Genomic DNA, 23,240 nt, shown 5'->3' on the forward strand with positions numbered 1-23,240 from the left:
ATTGGCTCTCCTGGGTCTCCAGCTTGTTAACTACAGATATGATCTTGGGACATGTCAGCCTCCATAAATGTGTGAGCCAATTCTTTACAATAAATCTCTTTTTACATACCACCCCCACCATACACTATTGGTTCTGTTTCTCTGCAGAACCCAAAAATACTGTGTGACCAGATTGATAAATGCAACCCCTGACCCAAAACAAAAACCATCTGCTAAAATTCAAAATCCATTCATGGTTAAAAAAATAAAGAAGCAAAGTTTAAAACATAAAAAACTACTGTGGACTTCCTACTTAATGGTAAAATGTTATAAGGCTTTTTTTTCTTTAAATCAAGAAGGCAAGAATGCCCAAAATCACCATTTTTATTCAACTTCTTAGTACAGATCCTAGACTGCACATTAACATGGAAAAAGAAGTAGTATATAGTAGTTCCCTTTCATCTGCAGAAGATATATTACAAGACCCCCAGTGAATGTCTGAAACCACAGACAGTAACAAACCCTATGTTTTTTCTTATGTATACATACCTATAATAAAGTTTAACTTGTAAATTAGGCATACTAAGAGACTAACGACAATAATTAATAATAAAATAGAACAGGCTGGGCATGGTGGCTCATGCCTATAATACCAGCACTTTGGGAGGTCGAGGCATGAGGGTTGCTTAAGGCCAGGAGTTTGAGACAAGCCTGGGCAACACAGTAAGACCCCATTCTCTATTAAAAATTTTAAAAAATAGATACATTTTAAAAACTAGCTGGGCATGGTGGTATACACCTGCAGCCCAGCTACCCAGGAGGCTGAGGTGGGAGAATCACTTAAAAGACAAGTAGTTCAAGGCTGCAGTAGCTATGATCACATCACACCACTGTACTCCAGCCTGGGCAACAGAATGAAATCCTGTCCTCCCACCAAAAAAATAGAGTAACTGCAACAATATATAATAATAAGGGTTATGTAATGTGGTCTCTCTCTCTCTCGAAATCTTATTGTATTGTACTCACCCTTCTTATGATGACGTGAGATGATGAAATGCCTATGTGATGAGATGGAAGTGAGGCTGATGACATAGACATTGTGATGCAGCATTAGGCTACTACTGAAAACTAATTTAAAACTTATTAATTATTTCTGGAGCTTTCCATTTAGTATTTTCAGACAACAGCTGACCACAGGTAACTGAAACTACAGAAAGCAAAACCAAGGATAACAGGGGACTACTATAAAGATGACAAGAAAAAAATAAAACCAATCTACCTTCCAGATAATGAATTCTATATAGAAACCCCCAAAAATGTACAAAAATAAACACTTCATTCAAATTTCACATTGATCTGCATTAAATCAATATGTAAGTATCAATTACATTTCTATATATACAAGAAACAGAAAATGTACTAACATGGAAAATACTATTCACGGGCCAGGCATGGCGGTTCACACCTGTAATCCCAGCACTTTGGGAGGTTGAGGCAGGCAGATCACTTGAGGTCAAGAGTTCAAGACCAGCCTGGCCAACATGGCAAAACCCCATCTCTACAAAAAATACAAAAAAAATTAGCCAGGTATGGTGTTGCACGCCTGTAGTCCCAGCTACTCAGGAGGCTGAGGCAGGAGAATTCCTTGAACCTGGGAGGCGGAGGTTGCAGTGAGCTGAGATCACACCACTGCATTCCAGCCTGGGTGACAGAGCGAGACTCTGTCCCCCGCCCCCCCCAAAAAAAGAAAGAAAATACTATTTACAAAAGCATCAAAAAATGTAAGACAGCTGGGGATAAATCTAACAAAAAATGAGCAAGACTAATATCCAGAAAATTCTAAAACTCTATTAAAAGAATACACTAGGCTGGGCGCAGTGGCTCACACCTATAATCCCAGCACTTTGGGAGGTCGAGGCAGGCAGATGATGAGGTCAGGAGTTCGAGACCAGCCTGACCAACATGGAGGAAGTCCCATCTCTACTAAAAATACACAATTAACCAGGCGTGGTGGAGCATGCCTGTAATCCCAGCTACTCTGGAGGCTGATGCAGGAGAACTGCTTGAACCCAGGAGGAGGAGGTTGCGGTGAGCCGAGATTGCACCATTGCACTCCAACCTGGGCAACAAGAGCGAAACACCGTCAAAAAAAAAAAAAAAAAAAAAGAATACACTAAAGAAAGGGCGAGATGGCCAGGCACGGTGGCTCACGCCTGTAATCCCAGCACTTTCAGAGGCCAAGGCAGGCAGATCATGAGGTCAAGAGTTCAAGACCAGTCTGGCCTACATGGTGAAACCCCATCTCTACTAAGAATACAAAAATTAGCCGAGCATGGTGGCAGGTGCCTGTAATCCCAGCTACTCCGGAGACTGAGGCAAGGGAATCACTTGAACTCAGGAGGCAGAGATTGCAGTGAGCCAAGATCACGCCACTGCACTCCAGCCCAGCAACAGAGCAAGGCTCTGTCACGAAAAAAAAAAAAAAAGTCAATATAATCTTATTTCATTTATCATCTCCCTGGGTGAAAAGAAAACTTCCCTGGATTTCTACGTGCCACTGCAAAAAGTCCTAGCCTTCTAATATACCAAAATGTATATGATATAAAGATAAGGAAATGTTTGCTTTCATATCCCCCACAAATATTTTACTCTTCGCATACCTTAAGATTTAGATCTGTAGTCATTTATCTAGTTAATTGCTCTGCTCCACAATAATAAAACTTATTTTATCTCCCTGAGAGCATCAAGTGGGGTAGATTAAGAGATTACGGCAAAGAGAGGTTCCTAGGTTAAGTCCAGAGGTGCCAAGAAGACTATGGAGATCTCCCTAGGCATTTACATTTCAATACGGAATGAGTTTCCAGGAATTTGGAAATGTCTCTTGGTCCAAGAGGGCTAAATAAATGGCTCCTGAAGCGATTTTATTTATATACCAAAGAGTTGGAGTTAATATTCATAACATTTCAAAGAGACACATTCAGGATAGGAGGGAATAGCTGCCTCTTCCCTTTTATAAGCAAATAGAAAGTATTTGTCCCCATCTCTTACCTATGTAGTATGCAGCTACTCAGGACAAGTGGCTTAGGCCTGCATGCCCTAGGGAGTTAAGGACTAAGGCAAAGGAGGGCCAATACATTTTTACTTACTGTGGGGTATTCACAAAATCTGTCTCTGATTCAGAAAACCTTGTGTGCATTTCTTGGACAAAATTTAAAAATCAGTATTCCTCAATGCACTGCTCATTATCAAGAGAACTATGAATAAAGTAGCTATAGATGGAATAATCCCAGTGAGGCCTGCTGGAAAACGGATAGCTACACAAAATTCCTAGGTACATTAGATTCTGGGAGTGTATCCTTGTGGAATGCTAGCAACCTTTAAGATCTAGGATTTTACTTTACTTCTTGATTCTGGAAAAGATCCAGTCTTCCATGAACGTAATGTAATACTTGGTCAGGTGAGGAACGAAATGCCATCTTTCCTATCCTGATCCTCATATCAGTAACCGAAAGATATTGTAATTTTCTGATAAACCCCTCATTGTCCGAATTCTCAATACTCACTCTCTGAAACACAAGAACCAAATAGATTTGAGTAACTCAGTATCTCTCCATATCCAAACCTACTATCTCAACTTTCACTTTCTGAACTTGGGAACTGAATAGATTTTGATGATGAGGAATGCTTGCATTGTAGTCAGGCTTTCAGAAGAAAACAAGCCATGTAATACAAACATAAAATTATGTTCATATGCAGTGAGAAAGTAAGAAGGAAGGGCCAGGCGCGGTGGCTCACCCAACACTTTGGGAGGCCGAGGCGGGTGGATCACTGGAGGTCAGGAGTTTGAGACCAGCCTGGGCAACATGATAAAACCCCGTCTCTACTAAAAATACAAAAATTAGCTGGGTGTCGTGGCACATGCCTCTAATCCCAGCTACTCGAGAAGCTGAGGCAGGAGAATCGCTTGAACCCGGAAGGTTGAACCCGGAGGTTGCAGTGAGCTGAGACTGTGCCACTGCGCTCCAGCCTGGGCGAGAGAGAGTCTGTCTCAAAAAAAAAAAAAAAAAAAAAAAGAGAGAGAGAGAGAGACAGAAAGTGAGAGAGAGACAGTGTGTGTGTGTGTGTGTGTGTGTGCACGCGTGTGTGTTTTAATTCTAGGACATTTAATTGAAAGGTTTCTAGCCTGTAAGTCAAAGACTCGCAAGGGTTTTATAACTCTGCCTGGAAGTTTTATGTCAATCTGACTATCCCATCTATAAACAACAGACTGATTAAGCACATATATATGAAAATAATTAAATTCTATGTAGCCATTAAACATGAAGTTGCACGTTCTGAAACTCAAAGATATTTGACTGCCATTCGACTACCTGGAAACTGAGGCTCAACAAAGTGAGAAGTAAAAAGTCAACTGTTGTAAAACTTGTATTAAATGGCGCACCTATGCAAAAAAGTTGTATCCCTCTTTCTTGGAACTTACGACCACCATTTAGCAAGACAAAAAGAAACCTTGGAACAGCCACTTCCCTTCTCTCCAACCACCTCCTCGCCTTCAGCTAAACCACATATACTGGCATCACATTCATTTTCCATTCACTTCTCAACCCACCACAATCTGATGTTTGACCCAATCCCTCTACCCAAACTAGATACGCTTCAGTATTAAATTGGACCTTACCTCAGAAATATCGCATAAATCTGTCTCTTCTTGTATCATTACCTTGTCATCCCACCCGCCATCACCCTCTAATGTAATAGTTTCTACCTCATCTCTCCTCAATTTATTCTCGAGTAACTAATGTAATTATTCAAAACACAGATCTTATGTTGCATACCCTTTCAAAGTTTCAATGCACACCCTTGAAAATCCTTCAAAATCTGCTGCTCTTAGGATCAAATCCAAATTTCCAAACACTTGAACACTGCCTGAATGACGCTGTATGACACAGGTCCCTACTACTTTCCCCCAACTACTCTAGTGTTCCTTTATCTCCTCAACCTCACTGAGTTTATTGTTCTTGGATTTTCTTTTTTCTTTTTTTTTTGAGATGGAGTCTCGCTTTTGTCACTCAGGCTGGAGCGCAATGGTACGATCTTGGCTCACCACAACCTCTGCCTCCTGGGTTCAAGCGATTCTCCTGCCTCAGCCTCCCCAGTAGCTGAGATTACACCACACCGAGCTAATTTTATATTTTTAGTAGAGACAGGGTTTCTCCATGTTGGTCAGGATGGTCTCGATCTCCTGATCTTATGATCTGCCTGCCTCGGCCTCCCAAAGTGCTGGGATTACAGGCGTGAGCCACCAACGCCTGGCCTGATAATCACATTCTTAATCACAAAGTACAATAAAGATATTCCATGGGGGCTGGGCACGGTGGCTCACGCCTGTAATTCCAGCACTTTGGGAGGCTGAGGCGGGCAGATCACGAGGTCAGGAGATTGAGACCATCCTGGACAACACGGTGAAACCCCGTCTCTACTAAAAATACAAAAATCAGCTGGCTGTGGTGGTGTGCACATGTAATCCCAGCTACTCAGGAGGCTGAGGCAGGAGAATTGCTTGAACCCAGGAAGGCGGAGATTACAGTGAGCCAAGATCGCGCCACTGTACTCCATCCTGGTGAGACAGCAAGACTCCGTCTCAAAAAAAAAAAAAAAAAAAGATATTCCATGGGAAAGACTGGTTTGCACAAGCTCCAATACCATGGCCCAAATAAAAGAATACCAGAACCACAGTAAAACACTGTTAACTAAACAGCAGCAACAGACAGACACCTCATGGTACTTTCAGAGGCAAAAATAAACTGAAACACTAATATGATCACACATGAATATGCATATTTGTAACAAAGAATGAGAAACATTAAAAAACTTTTCACTCACAAGTTTTTCTCTGTCTAGTTTTTGCAGTAAACTCTCCATGTTACTTCCAATTCTTGTCTTTTCCACAACTTCATAAAGGCTGCAATACATTCCATTCTTCAAAACTGACATAAGAAAAATACATAGTAAATATCCAAATCAAGTCTGCTTCTAATACATTTCAATAAAATTAAATTACTTCACCTTCATTTGGACCTAAGTATGTTTCCTTATAAAACAGTGCTGGAGGGATTTTCTGTTTCAGATGATCAATACTCATAACTGTTTCAACATCTAATTTCTCAGGTCTGAAAGAAAATTTAAAGAACATGTTTGCCTTATCTGTATTTTCAACTCTAGCAATCTTAACACATACACAAAAAAGTATACTTGATGGAAAATAGAAGAGCATATCTACGAATATCTCACCTTATTCTAAAGATCTTTTGTTTTGTTTGTGACAGTCTCACTCTGTCACCTAGGCTAGAGTGCAGTGGTGCGATCACAGCTCACTGCAGCTTCAACCTCCTAGGATCAAGTGATTCTCCCACCTCAACCTCCAGGGCAGCTGGGACTACAGGCATGTGCCACCACGCTAAGGTAATTTTGGTTTTTTTGGGTCTTTTTGTAGAGACAAGGTCTCCTTAGGTTGCTCAGGCTGGTCTCAAATTCCCGGTCTCAAGTGATCCTCCCACCTCAGCCTCCCAAAGTGTTGGGATTACATGAGTGAGCCACTGTGCCCAGCAGTAAAGGGGATTTGATACTGGAAGTCCAGATATATACATGGGTAGATAGCTAGCCAGGCAATATTTCCAATCTTCCATCCTTAAGCCAGAAACTAAAAGGCTGTCATTTTATTAAGGACAACTGAAGTATAAACTGTTAATCTTCACATGTTTATAAAGGCCCACAATGATGGAAGCAAGAGATTTTAGACCTTTCTATACCAACATATGCTGCATAGGACTAAAAACAGCCTATATATTTTAACTCACCAAATCAAAGCTCTTCCCAACAAAGAACTGGTAACTTTTAAGTCTACTATATTCAAAATGCTACATAAAAAAATATATCTACTTAGAATAAAACTAAAAAATTATATTTCAGACTTAAATCACTAAGAAAAAGTTTTAGGCTGGGCGTGGTAGCTCACGCCTGTAATCCCAACACTTTGTGAGGCCAAGGCGGGAGGATCATATGAGGTCAGGAGTTCGAGACCAGCCTGACTGACATGGCAAAAGCCCCGTCTCTACTAAAAATACAAAAAAAAAAATTAGCTGGGTATGGTGGCAGGACCCTGTAATCCCAGCTACTCAGGAGGCTGAGATGGGAGAATCGCTTGAACCCGGGAGGCGAAGGTTGCAGCGAGCCGAGATTGCACCACTGCACTCTAGACTGAGTGACAAGAGCGAAACTCCATCTCAAAAAAAAAAAAAAAAAGATAAAGTTTTATACCGTAAATGTACTGACTAGCCTATCCTCAAATCAAGACAGAGACGTAGAGGACTCATATTGCCAAATCACGTAATTTCAAATCAACCTTTTAAAAAACAAACCAACATTTATATTGAAGTTCTTATGAACCAAAATAAAATTTAAATATGAAAAAGAAATAAGGAAAAAGGCTCAAGAAAGTGATAAAATTAGCAACCACGAACTGCTCTTTACTTATACTTACAGTTTGATAGGCAAAAAAGCACGAGTGGCTGACCTCAGAGAAATATAACACAAAAGTTTTCCTTTATTTAAAAGCTGTCCTTTCCACAAGGTATAGTTATATTTATCTAAATAAAAAGAATATAATGACACAGCTTAGTCACTTGGCAGCCCAGAGAAGTGAGTGCACATTTATTAGAAATGAGACGGAAAATATCTAGAAACAAGGTTTAAGTAGGAAGGCAAAAAAAAAAAAACAGTGACTCTTCTACACTTCTATTTACTAACAGTTCAAATATTAGGATTTTTGTTTCAGGTATTTATCCCCTACAAAATCATTCCAGTTGCAAAGAATAACAAATGTATCTGTCTAAATGTCAGTATCAGAAAAGTTGGGGAGCAAAGACAAGATAATTATTCATCTCGTATTTCCTCCAAAGGGACACTGTATGAAATCTGGTTGATTATATGAATGCCTACAGTGTCCTGTATCTTCTACTCATTGTGTTTTCATTATAAAGAAACTTTAAAATAGGCTGGGCATGGTGGCTCACACCTGTAACCCCAGCACTTTGGGAGGCCGAGGTGGGTGGATCACTTAAGGTTAGGAGTTCGAGACCAGCCTGGCCAACTTGGTGAAACCCCAACTCTACTAAAAATACAAAAAATTAGCCGGGTGTGGTGGTGGGCGCCTGTAATCCTAGCTACTCAGGAGAAGGCTGAGGCTGGAGAATCGCTGGAACCCAGGAGGCAGAGGTTGCAGTGAGCCGAGATCACGCCACTGCACCCCAGCCTGGGCGAGAGTAAGACTCGGTCTCAGAAAAGAAAAAAAAACAAAGAAACTTTAAAATAGTTTAATGTCAATGCTACTTTCAATCTTCTCTAATTCTAAGTCCTACACCTCTGGTGAATTTAATACTTTTAAAAAGCTGAGTTATGAAACCTGTTTTATTTTTTATCTTTTTCTATTAAAGTGCTAAAACCTTTCAGTCTATTCACAGTAGCAGATTTTCAAAGGAGATCTTATGCTTGGACAACCAAATGCGCTGATGCTACATTATAACTTTTCATACTTTGCAGATTTTCATTCATTATAAAAATAATACAAAGCACTTAATCTTTTGCTATATGTACTTATTCTTTCCATTTATAAAACTAAAGAAACATAAATCTCTTACCTATGTTTCTATCTGTATTAAAGCTGTTAGATCTACAAATTTTTTAAAAGAAAAGAAAAACATTACTCATTAGTATAATCATAAAAATTAACATGTAAGATGATATAAGTGCAATTTTTAATGGCATACTACAGTTAAGTCCTTCCTCCAGGTAGAAAGAACAAAGAAATTACTCATTACAAAGTCTAGTAAATCCAAGTCTACTTAGAGAAAACAGAAGTACTTACTTCGCTCAAATTACCACATTTACCCAAATTTAAGGGAGTTGTTTTTTCCAAAAATATTAACCAAGAGAGAACAGTGTCCACCAAAGTCTCTTGTCAATTATTTTGCTGACATTAGAAGACACAGCGTCGATATATAAATATATTAATTCATCATTCAGTAAATACATACTAAGCTCTTATTTACCAGGCACAGTTCTAGGTAATAGGATTATAAAGATAAACAGAACAAAGTTCCAACCTACATAAATCTAATGAGGAAGACAGAAAACAATGATATATAACAGATCATGATGGTTTTCAGTGCTATAAAAAGAGACATAAGAGTATAGAGGTAAAAAAAAAAAACAGAGAAACCTCAATGATAAGGAAATACGTGAAGAAATGTAGAATGAATTACGCAGCTTACTGGGGAAAGAGAGAGAACAGCAAATGCAGAGGCCCTGAAGCAGGAGCATTCATGGAATATTCAAGGTACAAGGATGGATGTTCACTCAATGCTCCTTTGAAATGATATAGAGGTCAAGAGATGGAATCAAAGAGGAGGCAAAGAAATTAACAGTCATTATTCCTGGGGGCATGACCTCATAATTTTAAGTGCTGGATGTCTTTTAAAGACTACTTATGAAAACACTATAGTGAAAGTATGTATCACAGTGATCATAAATTTAGAGCCACAAAAAATGAAAGCCACAACTGTCTTCATACTATGTCAGTTGGTACCTGTGGCTATAGATGGTTTCCAAGGATTATTCACCTACATAAAAGAAGGACCGTAAATGGAAGAGAAGATAATTTGATCTGGAAAACTGACAAAGAGGTAAACCTCAAAAATGTACATATATGTTTCATGATATATGGTTTTAGAACAGCAGTATTTCTAAATTAATAGATATCATACATGACTTCAAATATGTATAGACACCCAAAGTAAAAAATGAGCAGACATTTGACCATCTCACCTACATCCCTATAAATTTACTTATTCCATTTGGCTAAAGCATTTTTAGAATCAACACATGGGGAAAAAAAATGGTAACTGCTTCCTATTTGGTCACCTTATACTAGAGCTATTAAGAAATACTAACACAAGAACAGAAAACCAAAAAAAAGGAAAGAAATCATCAGGCCAAGTGTGGCAGCTCATGCCTATAATCCTAGTGCTCTGGAATACCAAGGCAGGAGAACTGCTTGAGGCCAGGAGTTTGAGACCAGCCTGGCCAACACAGCAAGACCCATTTCCATGAAAACTAAAAATAAACCAGACATGATGGTGCATGCCTGTAGTCCCAGCTACTTGGGAGGATCGCTTGCACACAGGGGTTTGAGGCTGCAGCAAGCTATGACTGCACCGCTTTACTCACTACAGCCTGGGCAACAGAGCAAGACTTTGTCTCTAAAGAGGAAAAAAAAAGAAACAGATGGTCCTCAACACTGGCTGACAATCAGAATCACCTGGAAGCTTTTAAAAACTATCAATGCCTTGACTGCCCACTAAATATTTGGTTTGGTTTGTGGTGAGGCATGAGCATCCTTTGTAGAAGCTCCCCATTTCCAAGGGTGCTAATACACAAAATCTCACTTTTTTGTTGTTGTTGTTTAAATACAGACGAAGTCTTGCTCTGTCACCCAGGCTGTAGTGCAGTGGTGCGATCACGGCTCACTGCCAACCTCCACCGCCCAGGTTCAAGCGATTCTCTTGCTTCAGCCTCCCAAGTAGCTAGGACTACAGGCACATACCACCACGTCCAGCTAATTTTTTTGTAGTTTTAGTAGAGACACAGTTTCACCATGTTGGCCAGGCTGTTCTTGAACTCCTGACCTCAGGTGATCCACCCACCTCGTCCTCCCAAAGTGCTGGAATTACAGGCATGAGCCACTGCGCCTGGCCAAAATCTCACTTTTTAAAACTGCCACTTACTGGCCAGGTGCGGTGGCTCACGCCTGTAATCCCAGCACTTTGGGAGGTCGAGACGGGTAGATCACGAGGTCAGGAGATCAAGACCATCCTGGGTAACACAGTGAAACCCTGTCTCTACTAAAAATACAAAAAAATTAGCCAGGCATGGTGGTATGTGCCTGTAGTCCCAGCTACTCGGGAGGCTGAGGCAGAATGGCGTGCACCCGGGAGGCGGAGCTTGCAGTGAGCCGAGATCCTGCCAATGCACTCCAGCCTGGGGGACAGAGAGAGACTCCATCTCAAAACAAACAAAACCTGCCACTTACTCAACTACACAAACCTTCATTTCTAAGGAAGAGATTAGCGAGATGAGGTTTAAATTTTAGCTTGTATTTATTTCCACATGGTAAACTGTCTGTTCTTCACACTGACCATTTAAAAGTCATTGTAAACACTTCAGTCTCCAACCAACTTCAAGGGAAGTTAAAAAAAAAAATGGGAAGGAAACAAAATGGTCCTCCTAACTCAGTAGTACAGGATCTGTAGTAGAATTATCACTGCGGATGATGTCTAAAACTCCTAAGTCTTACCTTGATGAAGGTACAAACTTCGGAGTTTGTATATCATCTTTGTAAGTAAAAGACACAACTGCATATGGACAAACGTGTCTTGGTCTTCGCCTTAGCTCATCAAAGCCATACTCATAAAAATAATACTAAAAATAAGAAAATGCAAAATTAACTTCTTTAAAAAGGCAAGGTGAAACCTTATATTTAACTGCCTGATTTCTGAGAAATAGAAAACCATATATGCACTTCTGACAAAAAATGTCTTTAAGCTCTGCGTGCCAATTTAACTAAAATAATTAGTACTTTGTATTCATTTTGTGATACAAAATATTCTGCATCTAAGTGCGTAAGATCCCAGAGTATTACTAACTATTCCAAAAGTTTACTTCTGAAGAGTTGACCACCGGGAGTTTCCTAATAAAAATATTATAAACAGAGCCTAAGCTCCCAGGTCAGCTCAGAATAGCCAATCTAATACAAAAAGCAAAATACTAAGAACACAATCTCAACTAAACCAAACTATGGTTTTGCTATTTCAAAAGAAAAACACACCTGGGCTCCAATTGCAAACAAAGTAGCAAAGGGAGATACGGAAAAGAATCTGAACATAGGTGACAAAGATAGCCTTCCCTCTTCCCATTACCCATCAGTCTTTCCCCTTCACCTCTTCACCACATTCAGTATAGTACAGTTTTGTAACTTTCAGAGTAGTGATTTTCACTTTAAGAATGCCTGAGTTTATGAACACAGTAGTACAGTTCTTCAAAGTCCATTCCCCTGGGAAACTATTGATTTCAATAATGTTGTTATTGCTCTAAAAATGGCTGGAGTTTTTTAAAAACGTAAGGCCAGTTTGCAAGTCCTTCTAGAAAAGCCAATAACTATCTTACATGTATACTTCACACCTACCAATATTGCTACTGTCCAGAGAGTAATCAAATGAGTCAGTCCCAAATGACTTTGGTGAATATAATTTTTGCTAAAAGCCCACAACAATAGTTCTTAAAATTTTATTTTACATAAATAAAGCAAAAATTAAAGAAAGAACATTTCCAGGGAAGTTAACATTACTACTTTTCACAAGCAGTCTATTTGGTTATAGACATTTTTTTTAATGTTAAAAAGAACAGGTGCTGGGTGTGGTGGCTCACAGTTGTAATCCCAACACTTTGGGAGGCTGAGGCAGACAGGATCACCTGAGGTCAGGAGTTTGAGACCAGCCTGGCCAACATGGTGAAACCCCATCTCTACTAAAAAAATACAAAAAATTAGCCAGGTGAGGTGGCAGGTGCCTATAATCCCAGCTACTTGGGAGGCTGAGGCAGGAGAATCATTTGAACCTGGGGGGCAGAGGTTGCAGTGAGCCAAGATCACGTCACCACACTCCAGACTGGACAACAGAGCGAGACTCCGTCTCAAAACAAAATAACAAAATACTAATAATTAAAAAACAAGAATAGGGAGGCCGAAGTGGGAAGATCACTTGAGCCCAGGAGTTCTAGACCAGCCTGGGCAAAACAGTGAGACCCCCATCTCTATTTAAAAAAACAAACACAAAAACAAAAAACCATTGCTTTATAGTCAAACCTCATATAAAAACTTAACACTAAAGCTCATCAAATGTTACTCTTATATATGTGTAGTATATGTCAATTATACTTGAATAAGGCTTAAAAAATAGTTCTAGGTTTGCATCTTTAAAAATGTTAATAAAGATAGAAAATACCTATCAAATCAATAGTATAAAATGTTATGCATTAAGATTATTTCAAGGGGTTTCAACTTTACCTTGAAAGATGAGTAGTATCTTATTAGGCAAGAGATCTTTCTAGGCCAGGAAATGCCAAGGTTTCAAAATGAAATGAGGTGTGTTGAGGGCAATGATCATATAAAAACCAGGTCACAGTCTACTGGCAGGAAGAGCTAGACTAGGGAGTCTATAAATATTACCCTGTAACCTTGAAGACCCACTGTATGTTTCTGAGACATCTCAGAAAACACTGAACAAACAGCAGCAACAGACACTGGAGTCTGGAAGTGATATGCAGACACCAGAGTCTAGACTAATGTGGGGACAGAGAGAACTGAAAGGGAGACATTTTAAAGGATTTGGTAACAAACAGGTATGAGATCACAACATTACAACGGATCCTGGCACCTACCTGAGTAAGCTCATAGGCTCTGTAAGCCAAAAGTGATGTAATTCGATTGGCATTCTTCGACACGTGACATTCATGCTTTGGTGTGGGGTCCAAAGCACTCTTATTTAACATAGATTCCAAACTTTTTACGCCCATGGGGTCATATATACTCTTTATTTTACCCTAAAATAGAGAAAACCTTTTAAGTGTCTACCTAAACCTAATTGTTGACTATATAACATTAATATTATGAAATACTTCTTTGAATATAGATCAACTATCCCAACCATTTTTTCCCTTTAATATCTCACAGAACAGCTGGGCGCGGTGACTCAGGCCTGTAATCCCAGCACTTTGGGAGGCCAAGGCAGGCGGATCACCTGAGGTCAGGAGTTCGAGACCAGCCTGGCCAACATGGCGAAACCGTCTCTACTAAAAATACAAAAATTAGCAGTGCATGGTGGCGCACGCTTTTAATCCCAGCTACTCAGGAGGCTATGGCAGGCAGAACTGCTTGAACCTGGGAGGCGGAGGTTGCAGTGAGCCAAGATTGTGCCACTGCACTCCAGCCTGTGTGACAGAGTGAGACTCCATCTCCAAAAAATAAATAAAATAATATCTCATAGAACACTTTTACCAAATTTGAAGCAGTAAGAAAAAGCTAATCACTAAAAAAAAAAAAAAAAAAAAAATTTGAACTTGTTTAATAACAAGTAAATAGAAACTCCATTCATAATACTCTTCACTAATATAAATCATATTACCAACATATTACTCTCTACATTCCTTTCTTTGGAAAGGAAAACAAACTCTTAAGTACAGTTAGCTTAGCTCAAAGATGGCAAATAGGCCAGGCGCAGTGGCTCATGCCTGTAATCCCAGCACTTTGGGAGGCTGAGGCGGGTGGATCACGAAGTCAGGAGATCAAGACTATCCTGGCTAACACGGTGAAACCCCGTCTCTACTAAAAATACAAAAAATTAGCCGGGCTTGGTGGCGGGCACCTGTAGTCCCAGCTACTTGGGAGGTTGAGGCAGGAGAATGGCATGAACTCGGGAGGCGGAGCTTGCAGTGAGCCAAGATGGCGCCACTGCACTCCATCCAGCCTGGGCAACAGAGCGAGACTCCGTCTCAAAAAACCAAAAAACAAAAAACAACACACACACAAAAAAAGATGGCAAATAAACCATTTTCAAAAGTATCTTTAACTACCAAACACTAACAAGCATGAACTTTTAAACAATCTCCTAAAAACAGCATCATCTAAAAATTAAAATCCAAATCAAGTGTAGTTTTTCATACATGAAGTGTGTAAGTTTAAATTACCTTCATTATTTTAAAAATAACAACATCACCCATTGCCCCCGTGTCCAAAGGATTCGCTTGTAATAAATCAGCATACCTAGAAACATAGACACCTAGAAAAGACGGAAAAATTAAGGAAACTGATTATATTTTTCAAAATCACTAGGACTAAAATAAGACATTTTTAAGAAGTTATCCTTCATCAATTTGAGGTGTTCAAAAATCAGAAACAAAAGATAAAACTGATCTTACATTTCAGAACCTATGACTAGTCTTTTTCTGGGAACATAATAAAGCATGAATTTAATAACAACTGCAGTGAAATTACGAGACAATGTATTTTTAGACAGCAACTTAGTAGTAGATATTTATATTTAAAAAGAAAAAAGATTACCCATGGAAGGACTGCCAAGAATTGTTATTTTGGACTGACCCACGTGTAATCCTTTTTCACATATGGTTTGAACCTAAATTAAAAAAAAAAATACTTCATCTTGCAGTCATAACAACATTTAAAACATGAAAAAATAATTTTATAAACTTGGTTTAAATAAAAACAAAGCTTCTTAACTATGTATCATTCTAGATCACAGAAATCTTATATATTTGCCACTTTATAAATATTAATGTAAAACTGACTTACACTTCTCAAAGTAACCATATCTAGAATCCATTTTTCTTCATTTTAATTTTTTTAGAGATAGGGTCTCCCTCTGCCCTCTAGGCCGGAGTGCAGTGGCATGACCTTGAACTCCTGGGCTCAAGTGATCCTCTCACCTCAGCCTCCCAAGTAACTAGAACTACAAGTGCTCGCCACCATGCCTGGCTACTTTTCAATCATTTTTCTTCATGCCAGGTGTGACAGATACTCTTAACTCCTGCCACTCAATATATATAACCATTACTTTTCAAAGAGAATTAGAAACAGCAAAATATTATTCCACCTAAATATCTTCGATTAAAAGGGGAAAAAACAGACCAGGCATGGTGGCTCACGCCTATAATACCAGCACTTTGGGAGGCCAAAGCAGGCAGATCACTTGAGGTCAGGAGTTCAAGACCAGCCTGGCCAACATGGGGAAACCCCAACTCTACTAAAAACACAAAAAAATTAGCCAGGTGCGGTGGCGTGTCCTGTAATCCCAGCTACTCGGGAGGCTGAGGCACAAGAATCACTTGTATCTGGGAGAAGGAGGTTGCAGTGAGTGAGCCGAGATCACACCATTTCACTCCAGCCTGAGCAACAGAGTGAGACTCCATCTCGAAAAAAAAAAAAAAAAAAAAAAAAAAGGAAAAATGGTTCCAGGCACATAGAATCAACAATATAGAAGATAATCTCACATATAATCAACAATATAGAAGACAGTCTTCTTAATAAAGAAAAAAGGCCAGGCGTGGTGGCTCACACCTGTAATCCCAGCACTTTGGGAGGCCGAGGTGGGTGGATCATGAGGTCAGGAGTTCAAGACCAGCCTGGCCAACATGGTGATACCCCGTCTCTACTAAAAATACAAAAATTAGCCAGGTGTGGGGGGGTGTTTCTGTAACCCCATGTACTTGGGAGGCTGAGGCAGGAGAATCGCTTGAACTCAGGAGACAGAGGTCGCAGTGAGCCAAGATCACGCCACTGCACTCCAGCCTGGGTGACAGAGCAAGACTCCATCTCAGAAATAAATAAATAAATAAATAAATAAATAAAGAGAAAAGTATTGTTATCAAGCACATTCTAGGGGAAGAAAATAGGACTGGTCAGAGAAAAAACTGAGTACATTTGAAAAACAAATTACAAACAATAAACATTTTGCCCCATTAAATCATGTATTCCACTTATATATCAAAAAAGTCTATAATTGTCAAGAATACTGTTGAATAATCACAAAATTAGTAACTTACAATGGAAACATCCCCAAATTGTTTTTTATAAAATGCGTTAACTCACCTGGTATCGATCAACCATCAGAAATGCATAGGATTCTGAAAGTTCCTTATCTAAACGACCATCAAACTTCAGTTCTCTTCGCTTTTCTGTAAACTAAATGAAATTAAAACTATAACAACTACTTAGCATGTGATTATGTTTTTCAAGCTACAAGTTTTATTTTTTTTTCCAAGAAATCTCACACCTACCAAAATGGAAAAATAATCTCTATCTCTCTATACTCTCTGTCCTTCAGTTTTTCCCCTATTTTAACTGGCTCTTTATATATAATATTAATATAGTCAAATAAACATCTAATGCTCACCAATCTTTATCTTATAATTTTACCACATTCCAACTCTCCCATAGATTATAAATTCATGCTTTAATTATCTTTGTATCTTCCATTTTACTTAACATGGTACACTGCATCCAACAGGTGGTTTAATAAATCTGCTGAATGACCAACTTCTAGACTATAAACTCAATTAGGACAAGAAAAATGCTTCTTTTCTCTGTAACTGTATTCTCAATGCCAAGCACATAAGATGTGCTCCATACATATTTATAGGATGGAAGAGTGACTTTTTCTAACTAGTTGGAACTATTAAGTTATCCTAAACCACTGGCTTTCCTAGCTATAAAATAGATATGCATTTAAAATATAAAATAGCTAACATTTTATATTCAGGCTATTACTGCTCTTTAATAACTAATGTATCTTCAGACTAAATTTTCATATGAAATTAACAAATAATCGCTACCATACCATGAAACCACATCAATTGAAACTACTAAGATTTTAATTTTCTCTGGGATTCAGTGCCCTTTAGGGAACCTTTCAAAATTAAATCCTGGTACCACTTGGTTAACCAACTTGCAAAAATAAAAAATTCGTATTTCAGGTCCATCGGAAATCATTATGCATCAAATATTTCAAAACATCTATACACTCTGGCTTTTCCTAAATCAAAACTCAAATATTCTAATTTGTACATGAAACTTAAGTTCACTGTCTAACATGCTCAATTATTCTTCTTTGTTTGAACTTTTTCACTAAGAATATGTACTAATGATAAAATCCTAATATAGCCACCAGGCAATAATTGTGGAAAAAATTAAGCATGTCCTAAAAACAAACACACCCATATATTAGACTTCATTAATTACCTTCCAATTTAGGCATTTAATTAACATGTACAATACTCAAAGAGCAAAAAGCCCTACTAATTCACAATTTATTTATTTACTTATTTATCTGAGACAGAGTTCTTGTTCTATCACCCAGGCTTGAGTGCAGTGGCACGATCTCAGCTCACTGCAACCTCACAGGTTCAAGCAATTCTCCTGCCTCAGCCTCCCAAGAAGCTGGGATTACAGGTATGTGCCACCACGCCTAGCTAATTTTCGTAGAGACGGGTTTTGCCACGTTGGCCAGGCTGGTCTCAAACCCCTGGCCTCAAGCGACCCATCCACCTCGGCCTCCCAAAGTGCTGGGATTGCAGGCATGAGCCACCATGCTCAGCTGAATTTACAATTGAACCATTAGCTAGTAAGCTATCTCTATACTTAAGATTTTCAGTTAAAAAGTTATTTTACATAATTGCATATTAGTAACAATTTAACACAGCAGATAAATGTAATGCTACAGCAACATCTGGTGGAAAAAAAAGATGTCATTTAAAACTTGTTTTCCCAATTAGGCAGGTGCAGTGGCACATGACTGTAATCCCAGCTACTTTGGAGGCTGAGGCAGGAGAACTGCTTGAACCAGGGAGACAGAGGCTGCAGTGAGCCGAGATCGCGCCACTGTACTCCAGCCTGGGCAACAACAGTGAAACTCCGTCTCCAAAAAAAAAAAAAAAACTTGTTTTCCCTTTGTGATTTGGTTTTCCTAAAAATTTTAGTATTTCTAGAGAACATTTTTTTCCCAGGCTGTTAACGGGTTCTGAAAACAATCTTACAGTAAGTATAATTTAAAACATACCTCCTTTTCCAAAAGCTCATTGTGTACCAAGCAAGCACGTCTGTAGTTAAAATTTGTTACTGAGGTTGGTTCAAGGTAAGAAGAATGGAGAATATTTACAACATCTTCAAATTCTCGAGAGCCTGGAGTTAATGGCTGGAAAAGTGCTAAAATAAAAAAACAAACATTTAAAATGTTTAACATTACTCCATCTTAAATATAGCTTTTTATATTTTTGTGGGTTAATGTAACTTTAAATACCATGAAAAAAGGCATCAAGGCTATCTTACTTTGTGATACGCAAAAGAGATACTTATTAACTCATTGAAAAAAAACGTAAAACTAGTTGCCTACATACACCAGTTCCTTCAACAATGAGGATCTGGCATTACATACATAGACAAGGAAGGTGCAATTTTGCAAACCTTAGGCATGCTATATTAGGCAACCTAAATTGCTTAAAGACTCTTAAAAGAACCTGTGTTTATACTCAACTTAGCTCCTATTTTATGTTACACTGAAGTATGTCTCAGACTGTGTATCTCAGCAAACTACCTATACCATGTATGAGACCATAAAAGCATTTAAGACGTTATGTGAAGTAACAAAATATGCTGTTACTGACACACTGGTCTTTAAGTTAAAAAAAAAAAAAAAAAAAAAAAGCTTGGTGGCTCATGCTTGTAATTCCAGCTCTTTGGGAGGCCAAGGCAGCAAGACTGCTTGAGCTCAGGAGTTCCAGAGCAGCCTGGGCAACACAGTGAGACCCTGTCTCTACAAACCATTAAAAAAAAAAAAAAAATTAGCCAGGCATGGTGGTGCATGCCTGTAGTACCAGCTACTTGGGAGGCTGAGGCAGGAGGATCCTTTGAGCCCAGGAGTTCAAGGCTGCAGTGAGCCACGTTCTCCCACCGCACTCCAGTCTGGGAGACAGAGCGAGACCCTGTCTCAAAAATAAAAATAAAAAATAAAATGCTGCACTCACGTGGCTTCTTGTATAATCCACAAAAAGTAGTAGAACATTTATTATGACAACTTAGTAAAATGAAAACATTTGGGGCTTTAGAGTCAAAGCTGGACACAAATACCAGACCTAGCATTACTGGCTTGGAGTAATATGCGGGTAAATAAATTACTTATATAGCTCAGCTCTCTCATATGTAAAACGGCAAACTCCAGCTACTCTAATAACCACTATATGCCACATGCCACACGAGACAACAAGTGGAAAAAGCTCTAAGCATAGCATCTGACACATAGTAGGACATTAAGTTTGTTTTGAGACGGAGTCTCGCTCTGTCACCCAGGCTGGAGTGCAGTGACACAATCTTGGCTCACTGCAAGCTCCGCCTCCAAGGTACACACCATTCTCCTGCCTCAGCCTCCCAAGTAGCTGGGACTACAGGCACCCACCACCACACCCGGCTAATTTTTGTGTGTGTGTGTTTTTAGTAGAGACGGGGTTTCACTGTGTTAGCCAGGATGGTCTCGATCTCCTGACCTCGTGATCCACCTGCCTCGGCCTCCCAAAGTGCTGGGATTCAGGCATGAGCCACCGTGCCCAGCCAGGACATTTAAGTTTTTATCCTCCACATCCCCAACCATTCTACATCCCACTGAATTTTTTTTTTTTTGAGATGGAGTTTCGCTCCTGTTGCCCAGGCTGAAGTGCAGTGGCACGATCTCGGTTCACTGCAACCTCCGCGCCTCCCAGGTTCAAGCGATTCTCCTGCCTCAGTCTTCCAACTAGCTGGGATTACAGATGCCTGCTACCACGCCCAGCTAATTTTTAGATTTTTAGTAGATATGGGGTTTCACCATGTTGGCCAGGCTGGTCTCGAACCCCTGACCTCAGGTAATCCACCTGCCTCGGCCTCCCAAAGTGCTGGGATTACGGGCATGAGCCACCGTGCCCAGTCCCCACTTAATTTTTAAAACATTTAAATCAACTATGCAATTAGTTCTTGAGAATTACTGGTCTAGTAACCTCAAATTTCCATCTTATGCACAAAATACTTTAATTTACTAATACACCTAAAAGTCTATACATATATATATTTCCCCAAATCAAAAAGGAACCACTTTTCACTGTAGAGAGAACTACTCATAGAAACTATGTTATTCTCTATTACCTTAATTTCTTTCAAGACACTATTTAATAAGGGTCAAGAATGTAACAGTCAAAACAGGTCACTACTGAAACATAATGTTCCACTTGTACATACTCCTAAAGGTAACAGATGCAGCGAACTGTTATCTTTTTTATACATGATTATTAGACTTTAAAAGACATGTCAAATGACAGAGCCATTCATCCATTCATTTACCAAAGCATGTATATATTACATAAGTGTCTGTAAAAACGTAGTTTTCAATGGCACAATGTGTACAAACAAATGGTTACCACTATTTTCGAACTGTGCACGAAAAAAATAGTCAACAGTTATACCAATACAATTAAAAAATAAACAGGAGTAAGCTCAAACAAGTACTCAAATAGAACAAGACTACTCAACACAAAGTGTCCTATAATCAAACTTGTAGCAGACGAATATGCTCGGTAACCTATTGATTGTAAGCTCCATGAGAGCAGGAACTGTACCTGCCTTGCTCATTACTCGTGTTTCCCATATCCCAGTAGCTAGACCTGTGAGTGCCAGCCCTAAATATATTAAGTAGTCAAGAAAATGAGAAATTTTGTCAAGAGCTTTAAAAATGGTAACAATATATTCTACTACTAAATGACTGTGATTTAAAATTGACTCTTTCACAAATTCGACAATTCAGTAATATACGAAACACAAATGAAAGCTCAGAAAAGAGGGTAGAAGGCATATATTGTCTTCATTCAAACCTGTGTTATGGAACGTAGGACAAAAACATCTTATCTTTGTGATAATTGTCCCCAATTAAACTGTGAAAAACTTGGCAAGGAAAGCAGCATGTGGAGGTCTTTATAGGCTTTCACAACCAAAGTGGGCCAAGCATGATTTTAAAAGTTGGGTTATGATTTTAAAAGTTGGGTTTTACACGATTTTGTTTCTAAACAAAATGACTTCAGATATATAAAATGTACACAAAAAAAGGTATCACATGGCTGCCAATTTCTATGAAATGTTAGTCTACATAAAAGAAATTTTCATTAGTTAAGCTACCCAATACAATTTCTACCATTAATCTAATCGTAAGTAAAAAATTAGTCAAATCATGAATCTGCATAAAAGTTGACATCCAAATTATTCTCAAAGTACTTAACATTTCCAGTTGACTCTAAAGCAATGTCCAAGTCATGTCCAATGTACTAAAAATGACAGCTGACAGGAAAAAAATTATTGCAAATGAAAAGGAAAAAGCATTTTAGCTCTAACAATAAATATCTGTATCCTAATTATTTTGTATTGCAAATGCCTCAGTGGCTTCGTTAGGCCGGTTATAATTTCTCATTTTTTCTGGTGATAATTTCTAAGATAATAAAATTATCCTGCAACTATTTTTAAGGATTTCAAGTCAACTTGCTGCTAACAGCAGTTCAGAAAATTTATTAAGTTCATGTTCTGAATGTACATTTTCTGGTAGTCTATTTTATGTCCTCAGAGGTCATTTAACACTACATGTATCTCGATCAATGTATCCTGTCACTCCTTTTAAAGAAAATATTTAAGTCAAAAATCTCAATTATGGGTCACTATTTGAGGTAGTAATAATAAACAACCCTGTGTCTATCCAAATAGGGAAAGCATTATGTATATGAATCATCCATTTCACTCAGGGAACTCAGTATTCAATACACTGTTCTCTAGATTGACAGTTACTGTCTAACCATTAGTGGTTAAGTACCACCTTCAATACTGTACTAAGAGCTTTACATATATCATCTCAATCATCAAAACTACACTATGAAGTTCAACATGCCCGTTTCTCAATTGAAACTGAGACAAGTAGCCTTTGAGTTGGCCCAAGGTTACAGGGTTAATGAATGAATCAAGCTGCTGGGATTCAAATTCAAGTGGTTAAGCTCCCTTTCTTGTATCCTGAAATATATGATGTGTGTGCATATGGGTATTAGACATACAATGTCCAATCATGTCAAGAGCTAGAAAAATGACTGTTTCCTCACTTTATAGACTAGAAATCATATACAACACTTAGACACAGGAAGTTAATATGAAAGAACAAAGAATTTGGTTCTAATACTGCTCTACCTTCCTATCTTCTCTCAAATTTCTTAATTTTTTCTGATTTTAATTTTCCTCTAGAGACAACAGGGCCAAGAGTCGTAACACCCTTTGTTTTATAAAGGTTAACAGCAGTAGCAATAGAAGTTCTTTCACACATTAAGAAATGTGTAATTTTGCTTATTTAATCGATTTCCATTAAATGCCTGTCAGAAGAACAGCTAAGTTGATTACTGATCACACAAGGTTTCCCTACTTACAAACTAATTATAGATGTATTTTACGAGACTGAAGAGCAGATTTAGAAGGGCACTTAGAGATTTATAATTCAAACAAGGAAACTGACAGTATCATAGAATTTCAACTG

The 23,240-nt window shown here is 38.6% G+C and overlaps 1 protein-coding gene across 9 annotated transcripts in view; it reads right to left on the reverse strand.

Annotated features, from left to right (window-relative positions):
* Window positions 1–23,240, reverse strand: part of TASOR (transcription activation suppressor) — a 63,687-nt gene that overhangs the window by 34,833 nt on the left and 5,614 nt on the right. For 8 of the 9 annotated variants that reach the window (XM_003818719.6, XM_034956697.3, XM_008972073.5 and 5 more), the window contains exons 2-11: window positions 18,720–18,865; window positions 16,754–16,846; window positions 15,209–15,281; window positions 14,836–14,927; window positions 13,531–13,692; window positions 11,390–11,514; window positions 8,676–8,707; window positions 7,520–7,625; window positions 6,046–6,149; window positions 5,863–5,966 (exon numbers count right to left, since the gene is read on the reverse strand). In XM_003818719.6, the coding sequence (XP_003818767.2) occupies window positions 5,863–5,966; window positions 6,046–6,149; window positions 7,520–7,625; window positions 8,676–8,707; window positions 11,390–11,514; window positions 13,531–13,692; window positions 14,836–14,927; window positions 15,209–15,281; window positions 16,754–16,846; window positions 18,720–18,865 (1,037 nt within the window). Of the gene's footprint in view, window positions 1–5,862; window positions 5,967–6,045; window positions 6,150–7,519; window positions 7,626–8,675; window positions 8,708–11,389; window positions 11,515–13,530; window positions 13,693–14,835; window positions 14,928–15,208; window positions 15,282–16,753; window positions 16,847–18,719; window positions 18,866–23,240 lie in introns of those variants that run through there. The other variant, XM_034956698.3, reaches the window with a different exon arrangement.

This window comes from Pan paniscus, chromosome 2 (genome assembly GCF_029289425.2).
Source record: "Pan paniscus chromosome 2, NHGRI_mPanPan1-v2.0_pri, whole genome shotgun sequence".
NCBI classification, from domain to species: domain Eukaryota; kingdom Metazoa; phylum Chordata; class Mammalia; order Primates; family Hominidae; genus Pan; species Pan paniscus.